Below are 20,509 nucleotides of genomic sequence, written 5' to 3' on the forward strand. Positions count from 1 at the left end.
CGACCTTGACAACAACCGTCAGCTGCACGACCGATGCGTCTCGGCCACTGCCACTTCCGACAAACATATCTTCAAGCTAATCCATGAACTCGGTTTGCTGCTGATCTTATTTTTGATTCAATCTCGCAGCCAAGGTCCGATCTAAGCCCTCTAGTGGTGACCAGGTGACCGGGAACCTTAATAAAAGGGCCTTCGTTAATAAGGACTTAACAAAAATTAATAAAAAAATATTCGTTTTATAGGAACAGAAGGAATATGTTGTCAATACTGGAAGTGTTTGACAATTGCTTTTGAAATGAATTGCACCTCATTGTTCGTAAATAAACTAAAAATTTTGTATTTTGAAATAAAACATATATTCTAGGACAGTGAAACTTTAATTAAAAAATTCTATGAAATGTTTTTGTAATTCATAAAACTAAACAATGATCGAAAGAATTTATGGATAATGTACTAAACTACTAAATTAAACTATAAAAGGCAATTAATAATCATTATAATAATAAAAGTAAAAAATTGAGGTATATATATACCTCCAATTGGCTTATGATGAAAAGTAAATGTCTACAGATTTTATTAAATGTACCTCAAGGCGCAGTCGAAGATTTACATAATATTAAAAATATAAATATGACATAAAACCCATCATGGTCAGTCATAGCCACACAGTTTTCATATATGTGTAACACTGATGATACTCCACCTATATACATTTAGACTTGAAAACTAGTATTTTTTTAAGTAAACAACGTAGTTGTTTTTTAAGTGAAAAACAAAAATATTTGACATCAGTCCTCAAAAATTTTTGTTCCCGAATTCTGTAACGCACTATAAAATAAAACACCGATAAATCGAAATTTCTTTTTATTATCAATAATGAATGTAATAAATAATATTGTTAATTATTAACAAAAACTGTATTATAATATCAATATAACCCAACATACATTTTCGCATGTCAATTATAAAATTAAAATGTCACATATTACATACACATACAAAAATTAAATTTCTGTCTTAATTTCAACACACAAATTTAATGCATTTATGGCTCAGAAATTACCTAAAATATTGTGTTTCAATATATAATAACAGAGATCAAATTCATATTTACCTAAAGTAATGTTAGCTTATCATGGAACATACCTTTGTATTCCGCTTCCATGATTGCATGGAATTGATTACTTTAGGTAATTATGCATTGGAATATCCAATCTCTGATAATGTACAAAAATAAAAATATTGCAATGGATCTATAAATAATTAAGAAGAATCACATTCCAATGAATACAGTGTTTCACAATATGTCATATATTGAAAACAGTAAGATTATTAATGTATCCATCACCGCATTCAGATCTGCTAAAATTAAAATAAATTGAATCAAAGCGTAAAACAATGTCACTGGCTTAACTCTTTTGTTTCCATCCAAAGTTAAAATGAACATTAATCGAAAATGACACATAAAACTATATCATATATTTCATCCGAATACTAATTGACAGTAATTCGATCAAAAAATGAACTATGAAAGTAATGGCTGCCTCCTCGAGCATAAAATATTACACGTTAATCATACATCAATATATTAATTATTAAATTTGAAAATAACGAATGTTAAATGAAAATAAAGAAAGAAATTATTGAGCGCATAAAATGCACTGAGCAGAAGAACGAAATAAAACAAAGTAAAGTGGAAGCGAAATGTAAAGGTTCGATGAAAAAATACATCGAAATATTTACAAATTTAATAATAAATTTTTATCGAAAATCTTCTCATCGTAATAACTCGATTTGAGCCGGCATACGCAACCAGACACATTACTAAATAGTTACTAAATTCATTTAAAATTACTTAAAATGTAATTGTGCCTAGTTTACGTATAAAATTAAAAGATACAACTTCATCTAATAACACTATAGTTACGACTAAATGTATCCTAAAAATAAGTAATACAAAAATAAACATTTGAATCGTGTCTTTTCACGCGATGTTTTGACGTACGTTGACAGCGCGCCAAAATGTTTTTTTTTTAATATGTATCACTACGCGTTGTCAGACGAGATACACACGCGCGCTCTTTACTGATGTGCCGTATTTTTCGGACGATAAAACGCATCTCGAATTTATAAAAATAACTAAGTGACTGAACAAATAAACATTTTTCCATGACTAACTTTTGATTCAAGGTCAAAAACCGACAACTACTTTGCTTTTGTCCAATAAAAAAGTAGTTGTTGTGAATAGATAACATAAGCTTTTTATAAGCATAACATTTTTTATTATTCTTTTTTATTCTTAAGTAAAAAATGGAATTATCTAGTTCTGACCAGTTCTGAATAAATTATCAGGATTTCTTCCAAGCTATTTTGAAATGTCATTTTTTAAAATAAAATAATGTGTACCTGAAATATATGAAAAGTATTGTGCTGCCGAATTTGCTTATCAATATTTTAAAACGCAGAAATATCATCTGTGTCAAACTTCAACTTCAAAGGGTAACTATAGAATAAGATTTTGGAACCACACAAGCCTAACCAACAACATAACTTTATTGTAATCTGTTGAATCCCATTTTGCTAACTTTTTTTTAAAAATTTATTACTAACATTACGTAAGTGTCACTGGTCGCGTCACATTTTTTAGACTTTAAAACATACCTCACAATTAGTGACGAAAACAAAAATTCAAACCTTTCTGCATAAAATCGTGCGCTTTATGGTCCGAAAAATTCGGTATTTATGCTTGCTCGTCTGTAACTCATCTGACTAAGCTTCGGTATTGTTACAATCGAGACTATTCATCATCATCATTAAATGATGAGCAGCGGACATCATATGGTTGTAGGCCTTCCCACAGACTTCCGTACCATTCACTATTCAAGAAGACGCGCTATTTTTTCGACCCATAGAATAATTGCTATGCGATTAGTTTATTTATTGTTGGAAACAGCACAACACAATCACTGGTAGGAGGTTAAACTTGTACTGTAAGATATTAGGTAAAATATTCAAGCGCGTCTTAATGAATGACACTATGTAAATTAAGTTACATAATTTCGAGTGTAGCGCGCTGCAAGTTACCGTGAAAAGACGTGGTGTGCGGCGAGTCCCTATTTATAAAACATATATCAAGTACCGACAACACTTCGATAGGCGAGCGCTCGATGCACTTTGCATTCATTGACCGTCGCTATGTAGAAATATAAAATCAATCTGAAACAAAAAAAGTAAGAATATTGATATACTCTTCACTAACAATATCATCATTTCAGCTGCAGAACGTTCATTACATAGATTCCCAAAAGGACCGCTTGGAAGTGGCCAGGGTCTAGGTTCTTCCAAGGTAGACAAACTATGCTACCTGCACATGCCAGTCTGTCGTCTCCACTCCAGAACCTTAAAGTCTCAGTGGCACCTTTTGCTTGCTGCTATTTCAATAAGCTAATCCACTTGGCTATTTCAATTATTTCTTAATCATATGATTTCGTAGAATAATCACTGAATAATCACACATAGCCCTCTTATTGGCTCGATTAGTGATTGTGAACTCATCAATGAGGCCACAAGGGAAAGATCATGTTTCTGTGTCACCATAAGTCATAGTCTTTTTAACATCTGTTTACTTTATAGGTTCTTTGGACAGTCTTCTTTACAAGGCATTTCTAAAGAAGTCTGCTGGTCACATACCACATCATCCCAGGTCATCGGGGTGCCTCCCCAAGATCAGCAGCTATATTAACAGTCTACAATTATTTCTTGAGAAGTTGGTTTGGCTTTAAATAAACTAATGCAAAATGAGCAGTGTTGTTTGGTTGCGGAAACCAGCATTACGACAAAACAAAAGAAGACATTTATTTAGTTCATCTCTGCAGATTTCTTCTGTTGGAAGTACAAAGTCACCATTGGTGAAATTAAAGTAATAATAAGAGTTAACAAAATACCTTTTACGTCAAAGTATTACTATTCGCTGTCAGAGCCATCGCTGAAGTTGTACTTGGGCTGAGGGCGCGCGCGTGCGTTGCCTCGCGCTGGCGGGGGACTGCTGGAGTCAATCTCCAACGCGTCCTCGGAATCACTCTCTACCTTCTTTTTTGCTTTTTTCCTCGGGTTCGCTTTCTTCTTGTCCTATAAAAAATGTTATTGTTATATACATTAAATTTTACACCCTATTCTTTGTCTTGTTAGGTGGTGACATAGCAATTGTTGGTAAAAAAAAAAGTAAAACGAGGGTTTAGCCAGGGCCTAGCAAAGTAATAGCTTATTTCAAGTCCTTGAGCGCCAGATCTTCGTTATTATATAAAAGCGGCAAGTTTCTTAGCACATGCTCACAACGCACGAAGAAGTGATGGACCATTATGAAGTTTCTGGTAACAGATACTGAAGGCCTGTGTGAACTGTCACAAATATCTGGCTATTGGGAAGTACCTTCTTTTTATAATTAATTATAAAACTTTTATCTGACATTATCATAACACTATTTATTATTTCTGAAACCATTGATTTTTCAGAAAATGTTCAAACATTGGACAGCAAATGAGTTTCACATTCACGCTTTCATAGCTTTTTCAATTATAACCAATCACCTTGTATAGTGTTTGCAAATAAATACGTGTTTTCTAATACTAATATCAATAAAACGTCATTAACTTATGCTTTATAAATATAAAATAGATATAGTTTACCTTTTTACTGTCAAATATACTGTCGTCATCGTCGCTATCGACACTTGCTAGAACTTTAGCAGGCCTCTTCTTCGGTTTTTCTTCTTTCTTGTCTTTAACAGTATTCAATAATTTCCTCTTAGGACCAGGTTTCTTTTTGGGTGGAGATTCTGGGGCTGGAGGTTCATCTTCATCGCTGGATAAAATCACTGCTTTGGGAAAGTGGTTGTTGGTCTGTTCCTTCTTTGTGTCTTCTATTAATGAGTCAAATAGGCAATCTGAAACAACATTTAATAATGTTATACATGATATTTGTATAACTTTCAACAACACTACTATTAATTATTTAACTATTCACCCCAATAGAATTATTATCAACAAGTGTTTTGATTCATATTGTATGGGACAAGGGAAGTGTTTATTTTATTTTCTTCATAAAAATCTTACACTTAAATTTAAATCTTACACCAAATTAATAAAAAAAATTAATTGATAGTTCATGAGTTTTGATCTTAACATTTTTGTTTTTCTTTTATTAAACGAGATTGAATAATATCCTGTGGCCTGTATGTATTGATCATTAAACTGAATGATTGGAGTGACATTTACTAATCTGCACTATGTCGATTATAGATTGTACTTTTTATACTAGAGGATGCATTTCCCAACAGGGGAAACTTAAAATGGAAAGTGCCGCTAAGACAATGTTAGTACCACTAAAATTGTCTTCTCTAACTAGTTCTAAGGGAAAATTTGCAAGTAATTCTTAAATATAATATAATCTCCAAAACACAATAAAAAGGTAAATCAAACCATTTTCTTGAGCTTGGCGTTAAAGTAATTGGCAGCCAAACTAAAAAACTAGATATTAAAATTTGCTAAGTTAATATATCCATTGTCAAACTTTTATAATAATGGTGGATATCTTATGCTGTGTTTGATGGTCTATGGTTTCTATTCCAGAACTTTAAGGCCTCAGCGGTCATTTGTTCTGGCCGTTATATGACCTGCTTACCGTCTTTCTAACTTGCTATATTGATAACTTTTGTTCTCATAAGCAAATCTCAAACATAACCCCTCTCCATTTCTATATGAACAATTGTGAACTTGCTAATGAGCTTTAGTGAGACTATGTCTCTGTGCCTTTACTTATTTCTAACATTTACCAGAGTCCATCTCGGCAGGTTTCTTGTCGGCGTTCTTTTTGATGTTGAAGTCGTCGTCGTCTTCGCTGATGGAGAGAGCACGTGGTCTCTCCGCGTCCGAATCCACTTTGTTATCGTGAAGTTCCAACTCTTCATTGGAATCCGAATCGTCAGAGCCGTCCTTGTATTTTTGAACCTGTCATTGATTAGTTAATTTTACATAAAGTCAATTAAAGCTTTTTATCACAAGGCATACACTTCTATAATAAAATCAATTTTAAATAAACCGTGAAATAATTCAAAGCTGTTAAAAATTATAAACGAGATAAATATGCATGAAATTAGTATCATGCTTTGATTAAAAATTGCATTGTAAAATTGGTGTTAAAAAGTAACTACGTGTTAAGAGAATTCTTGAGAGAATCTATAATCCTTATATATAACTTGGTTGTAATCTATGTACAAATACATATTTAAATGTATGTTATAATAATGTTTGTCAAGAAATTATAGATGATATAGGTAATTGACAATATTGTGTTATAAAATGAACAAATACCTTGCTAGCCGCCCTTCTGGCGCCGGGTTTCTCCCTTGGCACTGGAGGTTCAACCATTTCTACTTCCGACTCCGACATCTCACCCGAACTGCTGCCACTGAAAGTTATCTTCTTCTGAAAAATTAGAATTAATAATTTTAAATGTAGAGTATGCCCAAGTTTCTTTTTAATAACTGAATAATTAGACTTAAACAATGAAAAGTTCACTAATCTAAAAATAATAAGTACTTACCTTTTTAGGTTCTTTCTTAAATGTGAGTTTAGTCTGTTTAAGTCCATCTGCCTTTTCAGTCTTCTCCTTCTCTGGTTTTTCCTTCTTCACTCGTCCCTTAGCTTTTGGCTTCTCGCCGCTCGACGGACTAATTCCAGACGGATCATCCTGGTAATTAAGGAATTCAGAGTTAAAAAAAAATTTCCTTATATTTATCATCATCAGATCATCAGCCGAAAGACGCCCCATGTCGTAGGTCCCCTAACAAACATCGCCACGACCAGTCTTGCGCGGCCTGCATCCTGCGACTTCCCGCGCCTTTAACCACAACCGGGCGTAGACTTTAGTCGAAGGCCGTAATATGAACGCCCACGGCTAAGCGTCAAATATAATCAACCAAGAAATTTGAACCTATCTCTGCTATTACAGTTTATTATAATTACATTAGGTGAACATCATAAATTATATAAGAATGTGTTTGACGTAATATCAAGAAATAACATTTATTGTAATACTCTGTACTACTCTAATAATAAAACTCAACACATTGAAATAAAAATGTATATTATATATACTTATAACAAATAAGGTATAGTACATGTTATAAGTACAATAATAAATAAAAACATCAAACTAAATCAGTTTCAGGCTTTGCACTTGCCTCAGAAAGAATAAATAAATAGAGGAAGAAAAAGAAATGAATTAACAAATAAACTATTGTAGGTGTAGTAAATTCATAAGAAGCATAGGTTTAGAACAATAATTAGTATTAAACAATAAACAATTGATTCTTACTGGGTCATACTCCTTCTTGATCTCTTTCCTAGTCTTTGCCTTCTCAGCAGCCTGGATCCTCTTGATCAAGTCCTCTGATATCTTAGGCTCGACACGTCTGCCATTCTCTGATGGTACAATGTCCATCAACGATTTGCGATTCTTCTTGCTGGCAGCCTAAACATAAAGTTATAGTTATTAACCATGATATAGCAGAATTGTCTCCTATTCTACCCTCTCCTAACTAGAGCAAATACATCTTATCTTTTTAATTGGTTACCATTTTAACATATGTCAAACTTAACAATAAAAAATTAATAAAAAAGAATCCATGTTCCAGGATTATTACCTTTGTCCTTTCCAACTGCATGGTTGCAATTAAAGGAGAAGAAATACAATTATTTCAATTCAATATTAAATTGTAATAGAAATGGTAGACATATTGCTTCTCATCAACTCACCAGTGCCTTAGAAGTTTTCTTGTTAACAGAAAGCTCGTCATTCCTCTCTTTCTCCTCTATCTCCTCCAGCTTCACTAGGAACATATCAAGATCCTCACGCCATAACATCGACGGCGTCTTCGCTCTATAAAAAAAAGTCTTAACTTAAGAAGTATTTAACTATTTCAACAAAAACACATCTATAGCATCAAGAATACTGGCCACAACACTTTCCTGAAATTTTTGTAGTTAAATAGCTGATCCCGCAAACGTTGTTTTGCCATGTATGTTATTTATAGAAAACATTAAAAAACAAATAAAAAGTAAGGGTTGTTCACAAGGAGATGGAAATTTAGGATTGTATGTATTTTAGTGTGCTGTAACAAAAAAAATGTAGGGGACCACTATTAACATTTAGGGGGGGGAAAAATAGATATCCGATTCTCCACCCTGGCCGATATGCGCGCTAAGATTCACGAAAATCGGTCGAGCCGTTTCGTAGGAGTCCAATCACGCACACCGTGACACGAGAATTTTATATATTAGATTTATTATTGCTTCTATTATATACATCAGATATATCACAATTACCTTCAATTATATTAAGTATTATTAAGAAGTAAGAATTATATCTACAGGTAGTTTCCCAACGCTGTCCATAAAAAAATGTATAAAACTATAAGTCTCTGATCTCTTTTCACTTATGGTGTGTTCATTACAATGACGAGTCTCTTATGATATGTACCATTTAAAGTTTCAAATTTGATAGACTTTTTTACATACAAGTGATTCGTTATTTGTGTAAAAACTTTTGTGGGAATGTATAACACATTTCAGATAAAAAGCATTTCCAATCACCCTGATAGTAAAAATAATTGATTTTGATATGCAGTTAACTGACTTTCGAAGACTTTTTCTTATTTCATTATAAATATACCTTGCGTGATTGACAGTATTCACCCCTTTAAGGCTTTTACACCTATAACCAATACCTAATCCTATAAGAGAAAAAAGAAATATTTGATTTTTTGAATACATACTTGAGAGTGTTAAGTTCTACCAATTTCTGGTCCCTCTGTTTGAGCAGCTCATCCTTCTTTTCTTTTGTCAGCATCCACATTGACATACCCAGCAGGTAGTTGAATTTCTTTACTTCTTTTAATTGCTGGAATGCTTTCTCTGTGAATTGTTTAAAGTGATGTTATTGAACAGGAGTACTTACTGCTTCAATGAGGGAGAGGAGAAATCGAAAAGAAAGGACAGAGAGAAAGAGTAGATTGGTAGGCAGGAACTGGGGGAGAGGATATATATGGAGGGAGGATATAAAAGGTTATGACGCTACCTGGATCAACAGGTTTGCCCTTGTTGTCCTCGGGTTCAGGTTCCTCATCAGATTCTGCAGGTTCCTCCTCAACCGCCTCCAGCCCCTGCATTTTGCTGGCGCGTTTCTTCCAATCGGCAATAGGGTCCGGTGCGTAACCTTAAAAATATTATTGTTGACTTTTATTTAAAACTCAATTATTAATCATTATGCTAGCAGATAGACGCCCACTGCAAAGGATAAGCTCCCACAAAGACCGAGATTTTGATCAGACATGCCATTCCCACGCCGTGCCGGCTTGTGGTTGCTACTCGAGAACGTCCCAGTCCAACAGTCATCGGTCTAACAATTTACTGTTATGATTTATTGTCACTGCCACTTCAGATGAGCAATTCTTTGAGCTACATTAGTAACCTTGGTTTTTTCTGCAGATCTCTCAAACAACTTACTACCAGCAACTATCAGGTACAACATGATATACAAAAATTTCGTAACAGATGGTGATAAATGAAGTATCACTGGCTGAACTCCTTAAACATGATAAAGCGTGAGGAACAAATCTGCTTATAGCCTGAGACTGATTAAACATAAGTGTAGAGAAAAAAATATTTTATTTGTTCTGAAATAAAAATATAAATAAACTTTACTTTTTTACATAAATTTCAAAAGATAAAGTGATCTCTGACCTCTTTTAATAAGTTCTTCGACCATAGCTTTCCTCTTTTTGTTCTCAATCACCAGGCCCTTGTCACATTTCTCAAGTATGAAGCGAGCCTGGTTGGTCAGCTTGTCCGCCTCTGCTTGCAGCTGTCCTTCCAGGTAGTCTTTACGTCTTGAGTAATACTTCAGACGAAGGTCATAAAATTCTCTTAAGACCTCTTCCACTTTATCATATCTGCAATTAATTTTTTATCATAAATACTCTAAAGTCGCTAAGACAAACGTCTCATGAAACTTTGGGCTTCATTTAACTTTTGAAAGATTTTTTTTTTTAAGTTAGATACATACTTTCTCAAGCAGTTGTTATGGTCGAAAGCATTCATGCAAGTCATAGAGATTGTTGTCTGCAGTTTGAACACTTTATGTATGCCCTCAGCTTCAACTTCAGCTAACTTGCCGGGCAGGAGGGTCACCACGAAACGCACCGTCGTGTCCGTATTGTATTCCTAGAGAAATGGAAATAATACATATTAATCAGTTATTACACTACTTCACTGTTGTATTGTTACTAATGCAATAAAGATTATCTATTCCAATGTAAATACTTGATACCAAAAGCACACTGTACTAAAAAAGGTAGGAGAAATAAGCAAATATATCTGCTGCAGATCTTCTCTTGCAGCGAAATTCCGATCATTCCTCTCTCTCTCTCTCTCTCTATTGCTCTCTAAATGACCTATCATCACCAGCAACACACACTGGTCAAACACTTAATATCAACTGATAAAACATATTACTATTCCTTCAAAAAGCTTTTAATCATGTAATAGAAAATGTAGTTCGTAGCATAACATACAATTCATTTTTTTGGTGTTTTTGGGTAAACATTAAGTGTGTTCATTTAATCAGATCAAGAATTCTATGGCCTATGTATAAACTATATAATACTTACCCTATATTCTGAGATTAAAGGTTTTACTTTATCATTACCCAGCATGGGTTCTAATACATTCTCTTTGTAATTTTGCGTCCATATGCCGACCGGAAGCTCCGTTATTTCAATCTTTTCACCAGGCAACACTGCTGCCTCACCAGATATGACATATTTATCACCAAAGCCCTCAATAGTGCCACGGAAATTTTTATACCAGGGATGCATGGGTTTTGGCTCTTCATTGTCCAGCATACGCCTAGAAAATATTAACATTGTAATTAAGGTTCTTTCTTATACTTATGCTCAGTTGATGTGGTTAGCCCAGGAGCTTTTATAGCTTCATCAGAACCGAGTTACTTAACTTAAATAAACATAAAACATGGATAAATGTATTTCAGTTGCACGAAGTTGTTCACAATTAGTAAACTGCTCCACCCAAGTAAAGCTGTGTAGTGCTAATGTTGTGCATATGCAGCCTGGGACGGCAGTGTGGACCACAAAGCGACTTAACCACAGCGACCCGAGGGAACAACATCCAACCCCGGTTCGCCCACGTTGTTCGCAGGAAGGCAGCTGGAGGCCGCCGACTAAAAACGGGTGTTATGGTGTGGTGAGTAGCGTTTTGTTCTGTTATGAATTACACGATGTCCAGTACGGTGTGTCGCACGTGCAGTGGTTGCTGGTGCTGTGTAGTTAGTGTTTGCAGTATAATGTGGTGTGATACATGTTCTTTGGGAACCCAATGATGAACGTGAGTAGTACGTCATAGTAACGAGATGCACTCGCTACGAGAGGATAGTGAGAAGACGCCGACTCAAAGTGACTCTCTGAGCAAGCCTTAAAGTATTCTTTTAAGGTTCTTATTAGCTATTAATTATACAAAGGCATTTAAATTTTGTAAATAACTACCTTATGTTAGCGACAATATCCCTTGGGTTATAGTTAGGTATCTTTGTGGACCAGCCAGTTCCGATACCCTCAGCACCATTCACTAACACCATAGGTATAATTGGAATGTAATGTATTGGTTCAATTTTTTGATTATCCTCAAATTCATGCTGGAAAAAATATTTGCAATGATTATTAGTACAAAATATGCTATAGACATTCTTAAAACAAGATCTCTCTATATTATAAAGTAAATAATTTGTACATACATGTGTGTAAATATATAACATATATAGACATATACATGTGTTCATATATACATAAGTCATATACTTATAGTATGCATATTATAAGCTATAAAGCCTGTTTATAGTAGCCTATAAGCCTAGTTTAGTAAATGTTGATCTATGTATCTTTATATGTTTAAAACTTGTCTATGTGGTTAAGAAATTTCTAAGGGGATGGGAACTTATAAAAAAAAATCAAAAGGTTAAGATTTGACTCATTGTATTTTTTATTACCAAATTAATAAAAAAAATCGTGATTTGAATCTTGACTCGCTCAGATTCCGAAATTCAGGTCCAGGAACCACTAATCTAGTTTTCTTCTTTGTTTAAAAGTTAAAATACCAATGTTTATACTTACGATAAGTAAAGGATCGTCATGCGGATGGAAAATAAGCCTTGTCAGCGGGGACATAAGAGTGAAAATATAACGCGGGCTAGCAGAGTCCTTGCCTCCGCAAAGCCGCGTGCCGAACTGACCGCGCGGTTCCAATAAGTTGATATTATTCGATCCAACGTAATTCTGGGCGAGGTTTACAATGGTCATAGACAGTGACTGCTCACCTGTACAGACAAAATTATTCATTGTACATTTTATATTTTATTAATATATATAATAAATTGTATATTTTAGTACATAAAAACCAAATAAATATCCTATTAAAACATATGTTGTTAAATAAACTAATAACTAAGAAAAATCATGGTGTCTGACATTACTCGAAAAATTGCTCATACAAAGTGGCAGTGAGCGGGGCGTTGGGGCCGTAAGGTTATCGAGAAGCAATCACGAGTCGTTATACACGACGTAGGTTGGCCCGTGAGCCTACTGGACGGCCTAGGTCGACCGACGACATAGTCAGAGACATAGATTGTGGGAAGTCACTGAATATGGGCGAGGCAAGATCATATTGGCTAATATGATGATGATCAAAAATATAATTACGATTCTTGTGTCTATAACTGCAATTACTACTTTAGTTTTACTGTTCTGTTTTGAATGCAATTACTACTGTATTTATTACCATATCATTACTGTCTTTTTGTGTAAATGACTGTAATTACAAACATACACTTGCACAATTATGGTTGTGAGAGTATTTCTATGCTTACATATATGATTTTTATGGTCATAAATAGACTTCAATAAATTCAAATATTAAAACTTGGTCATAACTCATTGTTAGTTTATGTGTTAAAGAGTGACATATCAAGCAAAACTTTCATCTAATGGTAACAACCACTCTTTACAATGTGGTGTTAACAAAGTTAAAAAGAAGTAAACAAGAGCAATGTTTTTATGCAAGTTACCTTAACAAAATATGTTGTCAACTACTGTTGGTGAATAAGACTACATATAGCACCAAGATGATCTCTTTTAATCTACAAATATATCTAAATACATTCAAGTAATAGTAATACATAAGTTAGTTTGAATAATGTTTTTGTTGCAGGCAAAAATAGTTTAAATATCTTTTTGTTTTTGATCCTAAATATTTGTGTTATAGATCTAACACAAATATTTTTTTGTCATTTGTAAATCTTATTTCAAATGTAAATATGTATTAAAATATAACATACCATGGTGATAAGCCGAGTGCTCTGCAACTGATCCAGACAGTTGGGCAACTTTGACCTCTCGTTTGTCATTACGCTTGATGCATGTGAAGATGACTTTTCGTTGACCTGGCTTCAAGCCATCTACCATTGAAGGTATTGATCTGAAAGATGAATATTTTATGGAAGTTAATATAATTTCAGTACAAGGTGTAGCAACATACTATTATTTAGAACTTCTCGTCATCAAGTACCAATAAAAAATTTGTACATTCAATCAAAATATCAAAAACTAAGATACACTCTATTTGATATCAACAGAAATTTATTAATGACCTTTATTCTCCTTGTCTCAAAACTTCTCCCCTCATTCTTCTATTAAATGTTTCGGTAAATATATCCTCAAATTAAATAATAAATACCTCATTTACATAACTTACCTCACATTATCTCCATTAGAAAAGAGTACCAGCTCCAAATTAATAAAGTCCGAATATGTGACAGCTTTAGTTTCTTTAGTATATAAATATCTTTCAGAAAGTCCAATCTCCTTTCTCCTCTTAACTTCGTCCATATGATTCGTCAACCACTCTTTACGCTGATCGGCACCTTTCTTAGAAAATGCCAACTCAATGTGGTGATCGTCAGTAGGGCCACTATATCTAAACTTAATCCTATGCCTTTCCATATTTTGAAAATATTCTTTAGCCTCCTTAGATGTGGAGGTACCCAAACCTTTGTAGTATTTGATGTTGAATGTATGATGGTTGTCAGTTCCATTCTTCCATTCTTCAAATTCTGGCAATGAATAGAATGATATTTCCTTATCCTTTTTAGTAGCTTTAACAATTGGTGTAATGAATTCCTCCAAGAATGGCAATTTAAGTAATTCAGGCCAGTTATGATGAATGAAATTGATGATAAGACCTTTTATGTGGGAACCGTCTTGATCCTGATCTGCCATTATCATCACTTTACCATACCTCAGTGTTTTTAAATCGTCAATAGAATTGTATTTCTTTTTATATTGCAAGCCAAGAATCTTTATGAGATTATTAATTTCAACATTTTCAAGAACTTGTTTGTGTGATGCGTCCCGCACATTCAATGGTTTACCCTTTAGTGGAAATACCCCATAATGGTCTCTGCCAACTACACTGAGTCCTGATACAGCTAAAGTTTTAGCTGAGTCTCCCTCAGTTAGAATAAGGGTGCAAAGGTGTGAATTCTTTGTACCAGCGTCATTAGCATCTTCCAACTTTGGAATGCCTTTTAATTTACTTTGCTTTTTACCAGACGCCTTCACAAGTTCAGTTTGAGCTTTAAACTTGGCCCATGTCAAAACAGATTCTACTAAACCTGATTTGGTAACTGCATTAATAAATTTTTCGGAGAAATTGCATTTAGACCCAAAACTCTTTGCTTGGAGTGTCATGTTCTCTTTGGTTTGTGAATCAAAGGTTGGGTTGACAATTAAACAGTTAATGAATACCCACATATGATTTTTGACCTGGAAAGGCTTTATGTTAACACCTCCTTTGTTTTTCTTTTTCAAAACTTCTAAAACATTTTTTACAACACTGTCGGCGACTGTGTCAACATGTTTTCCACCTTTTGTAGTAGCTATGGAGTTCACAAATGAGACTTGTTGAAAACCTCTGTCTGAGAGTGTAAGGGCTACCTCCCAGCGGTCATTTACTTTTTCATATACTACTTTAAGTGGTTGCCCATTCTCATCTTCTTTACCTTTTATATATAAATCAACATAGTCTTTGAATTTATTTATTTTAAGTCTTTCTCCATTCAAATAAACTTTTACTCCTGGAGAAGATGCGGCTACGTCATACGCGCGTCGAGACATCAATGCTACTATATCATCTTCTAGTTTTTCCATTTTGAACTTAGCTAAATCGGGGCTAAATGTCACTTTTGTAAAATCATCATCTTTCCCAGACTCCTTCACCTTTGGTTCAGAAGCCTTTGTCATGTTAGATCCCCATGTCTGCTTAAAGTGTTTCTTATATTGCTTAGATGCAGTTTCAACAGTAAATTTTGTAGAGAAAATGTTACAAAGTTTGGCACCATAACCGTTTCTACCTCCGGTAACTTTTTCCTCTTCGTCATTGTAATTGGATGATGTCAATAGATGTCCAAAAATCATTGTAGGGACAAACATTTTCTCCTCTTTGTGCATCACAACAGGAATACCACATCCATTGTTGTAGACAGATATGGTGTTTTGTTCCTGGTTTATATCAATTTTAATTACATCCATTTTAGCATCTCTTTGCTTATTATCAGCTGCGTTTACTAAGATTTCATCATATATTTTATATAGACCTGTAAGAATATTTAATAATAAATTAATAAATGTTCAAAAAAAAAAGATAGTTTTCATACAAAAGTTTCATTAAATCAATAATTTTAACGGTTCACATTATAAAAATGTCCTAGAGATAATCAGACTGCTATACCTATAAACTACGAAAACCTCAGATTTTGTGAAAATTGGTCCAAATATAAAATTTCGGCAGAAATTAAGTCATATCTCCACATATTAATTTAAGTTTTAAGATTAATAAGTTACAACTATAATCTAAAGCTTAAATCTTCTAATTTGATATCAGTAAGTGTGCCAATAACAGTACCCTTGTAGAAATGTATCTGATGCTATAACAAAGTAAAATTCTCTAAACTTTATAGATTTAAAGACAACTTTACCAAGGAAAAACCCCTTTCACTTTGCATTCCCCTTTCATAAATTTATCTTACCAATGATTAAACTACCTCCAATTGCTATAGGTAATAATCCCTTAACTGGAGACAGTTTCACAATTTAAACATGAAGACATTACCACAAATAGGAACCATGGAAATTCCTCAAAAATATGACATTACTTCAAATAGATGCTAGTTATATTATACAAGTAAAAATCCATTTAGATGATGACAAAGGCTTAACCGTTGCATTTTCTAATACATCCACATTATTTTTTACATAGAACTAGTTAAGTATCTTCTAAAATATGTACTTCATTGTCACAGTAAGTATAAGTGTATGTTCATTTTATTACATTTATATACATTTTATTAATAACACACTATGACTTTACCTGGTACAAATGTCAATTCTCTCTGCACCATGCATTCCTTCTCTTTATCAAAAACCCACATAGTTTCTGTGGCTCTTTCAACAGAACCAATATAAGTGTCAGGTCTTAAAAGTATGTGCTCTAGTTGAGATTTCTTTTGATATATCTTCTCAATCGTCCCTTTCTGACCTTTGGCAGGAGGCGCAGCCTCGACCGAACCATTCTGGGTTGTAGTCTGCATTTTATTGATCATTGTCTAAAAAAAATAATAACATGTAATAAATACAAGGTTTATATTTCTAGCTGTAACCACACTAAAGCTAATAATAATTTATAATTAAAAAGATAAATCATTTTTAATCTAAATTCAAATCGTGTTACTTAAATCGTCCACGCCCGTTATGTCCAAATGATAATTTTATATTCAATTTAAATCAAAGATATAAATTTAAAAAGCGTTAAAATCTGAGTGAGTTACTCGGTATTTCAATGTTTCAAATTAATTTTGATTATATACAATAATTATTGTAAAATCACATTTAATTATGAAAACTAATTATTCAATTACATGGCAAGCATCATCGCAATTTCTATTTTTTTAAAACAAAGTAGTAATATTACAATGATCTACAAACAAACATAAATAATCGTTTTTCCTAATGATTTGCACAAATATATCAGACAATAATAAATAACAGAAAACAAAAAACAAACAAGCATAAGGACCGTTACCGATCAAAATGCCGCCAAGATCATTTACACTTACCCTAATATCAGCCATCTTGTGTCTTGTACTTATATTACTAAAATGATCAAATCTACGCGCAATTCGCACAAATAATACGATTTTATCAAAAGCAACTAAGCAACCTTTTACAAAACAACATTTTCACTGTCGCAAGCTAAAATAAGCGGTTACGACCATTAAACGAATTTGATTGACAAAGACGCCGTGAGTAAATATAGACAATAAATTACTTTCATTCTACAGGTTAAAAATGTTTTATAGTATACCCAACAAAACTACTAAATTGGAGTATTCTACACATAATTATTAAAAGTTTATTTGACGATTATTCTAGGTTATTGTGATTAATAATTTATTTATACAATAAAAAATAAGTTAATTTGTGATGGGAAAAATAAAGATATATTAATGATATGCTTGAAAAGGTTTTTTTTTCTTCAATTTAAGATATAATTGAAACGAGAGTAGTGATAAATATCCATGCATCAATTATTACTTCATAGTTATAAGTAGATTAATTTATTGGTAATATAGAAATATTAAGAAACACTTTGATTTGAGGTATTTACATGTTACATATTATTAAAAAAAAGTAAAATTGAACGATTGTTTTTTTGGGTTAAATGTGCACATTTTTCTCCTCGACATACGAAAGGTCGTTAGTACTTAAAATTTTATTCAAATAATAACTTTAAAAAGAATATTATGGAATGTAATTTGTTTTCGTATTAGGCTAAAGAAATACAATAGATATTTAAATATATATTTATATTACATATATAGTAATACTACGTATATATGGGTAAATAGTCATATAAATAAAAAATGATATATGAGGCGTATGTTTTGTAATCTGTTATCTATTATTATCACTGTCACTGTCAATTCAATGTTGAGGTTAAGAATGTACAGAAATGGTTATAAAGTATATACATTAGTTAAATAACATAAATTTCAAAATGTCATTTCTGTACCTCACTTCAACGGTATTAAAACGGTGCATAATCTCACGTTCGCCCGTGTTAAACAATTACTTTAATAAATTAACTCGTAATTCATCGTACAGTTCGGTCACAACAAAAACAGTTCACGATGTGAATACAAATGTTGCGAAAGATGTAATTCTATATAAGTACGAGAATCCGAAGTTCTTTAAGTACATGAACGTGTTCGCCGTCGTCCAGTATATGTTTTGGTCTTATCTCGGTGTATTTGCTTTGAAATCTTTAAGAGATGCTCCTGTCGATAAATCTACAATCACAGAGGACACTCCATGGTTCAGAAAAATAAACCTAGGAGAAAATAAATACAGAAATACTTTAGGAGCTATCGCTTTATTTGTGGGTAATTATCACTTATTTTATAACATTATTTCTGTTACTCACATACTTTATAAAAAAATATATATTAAACGATTTTAAACAAACCTACTACGTCCATTTATCTTATTTTCTCATGATACACTTGGTATAACAAAAGATTCATAGGGTTATACATCCAAAAGTGTTGCATATTATGTATAAAAGATTATCAGACAATCTTTGGATAAGTATGAGAGACACAGGAAAGGGCAGTTTAGGGTGTATACAATAAAAAAATAAAAACTTTAAATTGTACTATGCATTTCAGAAAATTATATACTTACACATAATCTTACAAATAAATACATACCAACTTATACAATATACTTCTATACATGCTTACTTTACTTATAATTAACTTATAATGACTCAAGAGTGATAACATTCATGTATTTATTATTTTAAAAATATATCTGAAATCTGGAAGGGCGGGTAAATTCCAGAAAACTTAAATAAACATTTTAGCTACATAATTTGACATTGTGTGATTTTTTTCATAAAAATCAGGCCTTTGTAGTGAAGGAATTTTGTCTATACTTTACTGTGAGCTAACTAATGATAACAAAAGAGTTAAAATATATTATAGACAGATATATCTTAAATTAACTTTTTGGTCTAGCTACTATGTACTGAAAATGCTATACTGAAGGATAGCAAGGCGTAGGGTAAAAAAGAGCACAAATACTGATGCTACGGGCATTGTGAATGTGAACAGATGGAAAGGAGTAGCAAGTACTCCCTGCCCTATCACAGGGTGCATACAAGAAGATAATATTAATTTTTCTTTATTATATTCAGGTACAGGATCCTTGGCTATGGTATGGATGTACACACTGAAATCAGTTAGATACTTGATCTTGAACAAAGGCGGTAAGCATGTGACTTTTGTGACTTACACACCTTTTGGTAAAAATCGCATGATGAAGGTGCCGATAGAAAATGTTTGCTGCAAGGAAAGTCGGACTCAGGCAAGAGTGCAACTGCCTGTTAAAGTGAAGAACACCATGATGCATTACATGTTGGATATGAGAGGAGAATTTAAAAACCCACTGTTATTTGATAGTACTGCTGGACTGTCTAGGAAATGGTGAAAATAGCTTCATATGTTGATAACTTAAACTGAACCATTTGTAATTTTATATAATTGTAGATTGTTTATTGTAAATAAAAATTTAGTTTTAGATTTATTTTATTTATAATTAACCATTATAATACCTTACATTTTTCTATGCGTAGATGTAAAAGACTTGAAATGTAAATTCTAGGCAAGGCATACAGAGAAGTAAGTACAGTAATATATTTGGGTTTGCTGGCTTGTCAGTACTAATATGATATTCATAATTAAGACATTTATATAATGGGCTATGTTATAGTAATGTAACTATGCTTGGGATTGCTATATGAGATTGAATCAAGGAACGCAATCATTAGACGAAACAAAAGTAACCAGCATAGCTCAGTGGATTGACAAGTGCCAGAGTACCATATAGTGTGCAGAAGAGATGGCTGCTGGGGTTTAAGGGTTCTAAACTGGAGACCATAGATCAGCATGCACAGCATAAGACATCTTTAACAAGATTTCTTGTTAACACGTTGAACGCCAGACTAAAAACCATGTTTTGTTCAGTGGGTCGCGACGGACACCATGTGACTGCCATCGTGTTAGGTCCAAAAGGCCGCGTCGGACACCATGTGTCCGCATGCCCTCGATCACTTCAGAAGCCTCTAGTGAGCCAACGGACAGTGTTTCGACTGTTTTTACCAAGGCAAGTGACCCGCGCGGCCCCGCAGAAAAATAATGAGTAAATCGCTGTTTCCGTAAGTCGCTCATTATTTTTAAGGGTTTTACTGACAAAATTTGCAAAAAAGCA

At 33.2% G+C, this 20,509-nt stretch overlaps 2 protein-coding genes across 2 annotated transcripts; one reads left to right on the top strand and one right to left on the bottom strand.

Annotated features, from left to right (window-relative positions):
* Positions 1–904: 904 nt before the first annotated feature.
* Positions 905–17,457, bottom strand: Top2 (topoisomerase 2). Its single transcript, XM_068762670.1, has 19 exons — positions 17,296–17,457; positions 16,551–16,785; positions 13,878–15,777; positions 13,462–13,601; positions 12,242–12,444; positions 11,618–11,766; positions 10,727–10,964; positions 10,123–10,280; positions 9,801–10,009; positions 9,136–9,273; positions 8,834–8,972; positions 7,815–7,938; positions 7,375–7,530; positions 6,601–6,747; positions 6,369–6,482; positions 5,831–6,005; positions 4,686–4,942; positions 3,945–4,128; positions 905–3,216 (listed from the first exon to the last, which is right to left on the bottom strand). Exons 1-18 carry the CDS (start codon positions 17,308–17,310, stop codon positions 3,964–3,966), a joined length of 4,662 nt encoding a protein of 1,553 aa, XP_068618771.1. The 5' UTR covers positions 17,311–17,457; the 3' UTR covers positions 905–3,216; positions 3,945–3,963.
* Positions 17,458–18,163: 706 nt separating this feature from the next.
* On the top strand, positions 18,164–19,819 carry LOC137919419 (transmembrane protein 223). Its single transcript, XM_068762492.1, has 2 exons — positions 18,164–18,621; positions 19,437–19,819. Exons 1-2 carry the CDS (start codon positions 18,237–18,239, stop codon positions 19,727–19,729), a joined length of 678 nt encoding a protein of 225 aa, XP_068618593.1. The 5' UTR covers positions 18,164–18,236; the 3' UTR covers positions 19,730–19,819.
* The last annotated feature ends 690 nt before the right edge of the window (positions 19,820–20,509 follow it).

This window comes from Battus philenor, unplaced genomic scaffold, assembly GCF_028537555.1.
Source record: "Battus philenor isolate CCGP_79_NKW_IND1 unplaced genomic scaffold, ilBatPhil1.0.hap1 SCAF_16, whole genome shotgun sequence".
Classification (NCBI taxonomy): domain Eukaryota; kingdom Metazoa; phylum Arthropoda; class Insecta; order Lepidoptera; family Papilionidae; genus Battus; species Battus philenor.

Coding starts and splice junctions, on each gene's coding strand:
- Top2 (XM_068762670.1), bottom strand. Junction 6,748..7,374: donor TCAAGAAGGAGTATGACCCA/GTAAGAATCAAT, acceptor CTTAATTACCAG/GATGATCCGTCTGGAATTAG. Junction 6,483..6,600: donor TTAAGAAAGAACCTAAAAAG/GTAAGTACTTAT, acceptor CTAATTTTTCAG/AAGAAGATAACTTTCAGTGG.
- LOC137919419 (XM_068762492.1), top strand. CDS start 18,237: ATGTCATTTCTGTACCTCACTTCAACGGTATTAAAACGGTGCATAATC. Junction 18,622..19,436: donor AGCTATCGCTTTATTTGTGG/GTAATTATCACT, acceptor TATTATATTCAG/GTACAGGATCCTTGGCTATG.